This window comes from Acanthisitta chloris, unplaced genomic scaffold (genome assembly GCF_000695815.1).
Source record: "Acanthisitta chloris isolate BGI_N310 unplaced genomic scaffold, ASM69581v1 scaffold13670, whole genome shotgun sequence".
Classification (NCBI taxonomy): domain Eukaryota; kingdom Metazoa; phylum Chordata; class Aves; order Passeriformes; family Acanthisittidae; genus Acanthisitta; species Acanthisitta chloris.
Genome location: NW_008649986.1, coordinates 1 through 4,522, shown reverse-complemented (window position 1 = coordinate 4,522; position 4,522 = coordinate 1). Strand labels below are relative to the sequence as shown.

Below are 4,522 nucleotides of genomic sequence, written 5' to 3'. Positions count from 1 at the left end.
GCCATCAAGGGAAGGAATGTAGTTCAATCCCGAATTCCACGTGGAGTTGGAAAGGCTGCAAAAATGTCTGTATCTGAAATCATCCTGATTTTGGAATTCTGTGGCAAACACAGAGCCTTAGTGGACTATTTCTAGTCACTTCTCAGCCTACAGTTGCACCTCAGGTGTGTTTTTATAGTTGGGGGTTTGGCTGTTCACGTTTCACGGTTTGAGCTGAGAGATGGGATGTCTCTCAGTTTGGTTATTTTTTTAAGTGAACAAAGGTGAAATAATCAAAAGTAAGAGGTTCTTCAGAAAAAAAAAAAAAAAAGGTTCCATTTTTCAGGTAGGGAAGTTCTCAAAGCGTTTCTCCTCCTCCTTGTTCTCCTTTCATCCCTGCCAGTGTTTGCCCATCACACACTGCCAACCCCACGTTGCTGTGGGAGGGGTGAAGTGCCCCAGTCCCACTCCTCTCCTTCCTCTGCCTCCCCTGGGACGTTTGCCCTCCTGTCCTTGGGCAAACTGGGCACAGCAAGACAGAAACTTGGTTGTGTCAGAGCATCACCCGAGGCCTCCTCCAGCCCTGAACCTTCCCACTCCCTGTGTGTCTGAGCAACAGGCTCATTTTGGGGCCTAAAAGAATGTCTTTTTGACACCTGAGTATAATTCTGAGCTCATAACACTGTTATTTTTTTGAAGACAGGACAGTTTGCCACAGTCCTGATTGAAAAGGTTCAGTTCTGGCTCTCTAAATGTAGCAGGACCTGAAGGATTTCTCTGAATTGTATTTACTTTTTTGTAGGGAATTGTTGGTGCTACCAGTAAATAAAACTCATAACAATGCAAAAGGCCAAGCTGAGATGTGATCAAAGTAGATGGGACTGCTGAGTGCAGGGGAAGCTGAGCTGGGCTCAGCCAGGGAGGAGCTGACATTCCTGAAGGAATCAGAAGTGATACCCTGTCAGGTATGTGCTGGAGCTCAACCTGCTCTGTGAGGCAGAGGAAATTCAAGGCAAAACAGTGCTTGGAATTGCCTTTTCCCTCTGAGAGGTGGAAGGGAAACCTGCTGCTTTTCCCTTGCATCTGTTCCCCCAGGCCTGCCTGCCCTGTAAGTAAGAGGATTATGTGTGGTTTACTCTGCTCCCAACTGGCCCTTTGGATCCCTCTCTGCATCCCTGAGCCCTTGTTTTGGCTAACAATCCCACAGCAAGGCCAAGCTGCTGCAGCCAGGGTGGTTCCTGCCACAGACACAGATCCTGAGCCACCAGGGCTCGTGTCTGGCTGAGGTTTGGCCCTGACACGGGTTCAGGGGCCTGAGCAGTGGTGGAGGGAGGGAGAGCTGGGAGTGATCCCACAGCCAGAGTCGAGGTGACCTCTCCTTGTGCCATGGCTGAGCTGGGGAGATCCTGCAGCCGGGAGATGTTTGCCCTGGTAGGGAAGGAGTGAGCTGTGTTTTCCTAGCTCTCAGAGGCTTCTGGGACGTTTAGCTTTGTTTGGGAGCAACAGTGTATGGCATGTTTTATGCTGGTTGGTTTCTGTTGGCTGCTGCAGGTGGGAGAGGAGCAGAGCCCAAGGCTTCTCCATGTGGGCACTGTTTTAGAGTGTCCAGTTTGCCAGGAATTCCCATGGAAATCACCTCCATCAGGAAGGGAGAAGTACTCCTTGGGATGAGAAGGAAAGCACTGGCACCGAGGAGCCTTTGGAGCACATCTGCCCTCCCTGGGTGGTTCAGATCCTGCCACTGCCCTGTGCAGGCCTAGGATCTAGGTGGGTGAGGTGTCCTGGCTCCCGTGAGGAGCTCAGCAGTCACAGCTGGGAGTGCAGTGTCTGCAGCAGAAACCCTGAGCTGGGAATCCTGGGCTGGGATCCAGCCTGGCAGCAGGGAGTCAGCTGCCTTGGGAGATGCTTGGAGCAGGCATGAGGTTCTCAGCACCTCAGGTTGTTCTCTGAGGAGCAGGAATTCCTTTGGGATGGAGCTGTTCCCAGCTTCTCCTTATCCAGCCTGTGAGTACATTGGATTTCCTTAACTCTGTGTTTTTAACACTGAAGAACCTTCATGTGTCCATGGCCAGGTGTGACCCAACATCTGCTGCAGCACTTGGAAACCACTTTATTGTAGGTAACTTTATTCCACTAGCAAGTTAGTTGCATCAATTTGCCTTTATTATCCCTTTCCTGTCTGTATTCCCAAGTTAAACTATGCATTCCATAAAAAGAAAACACAGTTTCTCTGCAAAGCACTGGCAAAAAAAAAAAAACCAATTTTTTTACCCTAGAACAATTCTCTGCTCTGGGTTTGAAGTTGAGGCAGCAAATGGGATCACACACAGGAAATGCTGCGTGTCAGGCTGATCCAGGTGGCAGTTCCACCCCTCTGGCTTAGGGATTCAGGGCTGGAGCTGTGTCAGGGGAGGGTTAGGTGGATATTAGGAAAAGGTTCTTCCCCCAGAGGAGTTTGGGTGCTGGAACAGGGTTAGGTTGGATGTCAGGACAAGGTTCTTCCCTCAGAGGAGTTTGGGCTCCCCAGCTCAGAGCCTGACAGAGCTCCAGGAGTGTTCGGCCAATCTCTCAGGCACAGGGTGGGATTGCTGGGGTGTCTGTGCAGGGACAGGAGTTGGACTGATGATCCCTTCCAGCCAAGGACATTCCATGAGTCCTGGCTGTTTCTGGCAGTGTGTCCAGCAGCTCCTAATCCCAGGCTCAGCAGCTTTTCCTCCAGCCAGGTTGGTCACCCTCAGGCACTGAGCAGCACGGCCTGGCCCCTGCCTGACCCCAGGCCAGGGAGATTAGTGTGAGCTAAATCAAAACTCAGATTAACTATAAAGGGACTTAAATGTTCTAATTAATCCCCTTTTCCTGCAGAAACTGTTTCTGCATAACTTGGATTATCCTGACTTCAAAAGAAATTCCCTCTCTTTATAGGATGTTCAAACAGCAGCTTTGCCAACAGCGTTGTTAGGGTTATTGATGAATAGAGGAGTGAGGTTTGGGGGTGTGGGGGCAGCTCTGTCCCCAGGAGAATGTCTGAAACCACAAACCCCTGTGAAACTGTCCAAAGAATGTGAAGCCATGCTGGAACCCCCTGCCAGGGCACTGGGGCTGGGAGCTGCTCCTGGTACCCAGAGGCTGCTGTGCACCCTGGGGTACCTCACAGGAACTGGTGTGGGACCTGGGAGCAAATCACAGCAGCTGCTGTGGGTAAATCGCAGGAGCTGCTGTGGAACCTGTGAGTAAATCACAGCAGCTACTGTGGAACCTGTGAGTAAGCCACAGCTCCCACGTGGTGTTCCCACTGTCCCCCCAGCCCAGAGCACTCACTGCTATGCAACACCAAACAGCTTCTCCTGCCCACAGCCAGCACTCCCTCACTCAGTCTGGACACTCCCCAGGACACCTGGTGGCTGGAGCTCCCTCGGCCCATCCCAGTTCGGCTCTCCGGGGCTGGAGCAGCCGTGGGAGTTGGGAACAGCCCGGGGCAGGGCTCAGCTCGCTCTGGCTGGGAGACAGAAATCATGTTTTTATGATTCTTTTGTAAATCTTTACTCTTTTTACACCTTGTTTTTTGTAAGCTGAAGTTTCTTATTAAAAAAACCAACCTGAAACTCCAGTGGGTTATGTGGTTATTCCATAGACTTTAATAAACATCTGGGTGGGGGCACAGAAGGAGATTCCACATATATCCTTGAGAAAACGGTTCCCATCGGGCCTGGAGGAATGAACTGGGGATAAATTCTCCCTCTCGGCCTGAAATGTTTCCCCCTTTGCCACAGGCTCAGGGGGGACAGGTGGGACAGCAGCTCTGCAGAGGAGGAGGAGAACAACATCCTCCAGGGAATGTGCTGAACTCCTCCTGGCTGGGCACGGCTCCGATCCTGCTGGGGACGGCGAGCTCTGCTCCCTGCAGCTCCAGAGCTCTGGAATGGAACGGGCAGTGTCAGGGAGGGTGATGGGGATCCCTGGGTCCCTCCCGCGGGGCTGGAGCCGCCGCACTCACCCCCACTAGGGCACAGGCTGCGGCGCCATCAGGTCGATGTCCGTGAGGTTCCGAGCGACCCAAACGCCCGCGGCAAACAGCCCCAGGTTCACCAGCAGGTTCCTGCGGGGAAAGGGCAGCGACGGCTCCGGCACAGTCCTGATCCCATCCTGATCCCGATTCCAGACCCGATCCCTGCCCCCATCCCGGCCCTGATCCTGACCCTGATCCCAGTCCCTGTCCCCATCCCTGGCCCTGATCCTGACCCCGATCCCGGTCCCTGTCCCCATCCCGGCCCTGATCCTGATCCCAGTCCCAGTCCCCATCCCGGCCCTGATCCTGATCCCTGTCCCAATCCCAATCAATCCCTGTCCCAGGCCTGATCCCACTCCCGGCCCTGATCCTGACCCCAATCCCAATCCTTGTCCCGGCCCTGATCCTGACCCCTGTCCTGATCCCAGTCCCCATTCCTATCCCAATCCCGGGCCTGATCCTGACCCCTATCCCAGTCCCAATCCCTGTCCTGATCCCGGCCCTGATCCTGACCCCTATCCCAGTCCCAATCAATCC

General features: G+C 53.4%; 1 protein-coding gene across 1 annotated transcript; it reads right to left on the bottom strand.

Annotated features, from left to right (window-relative positions):
• Positions 1-3,978: 3,978 nt before the first annotated feature.
• Positions 3,979-4,242, bottom strand: TOMM6 (translocase of outer mitochondrial membrane 6 homolog (yeast)). The gene has a single exon (XM_009082325.1). It carries the CDS (start codon positions 4,240-4,242, stop codon positions 3,979-3,981), a length of 264 nt encoding a protein of 87 aa, XP_009080573.1.
• Positions 4,243-4,522: the final 280 nt, after the last annotated feature.

Excerpts from the sequence above, each read along its gene's own strand:
- TOMM6 (XM_009082325.1), bottom strand. The coding sequence starts at position 4,242 with ATGGGGACAGGGACCGGGATCGGGGTCAGGATCAGGGCCAGGGATGGG.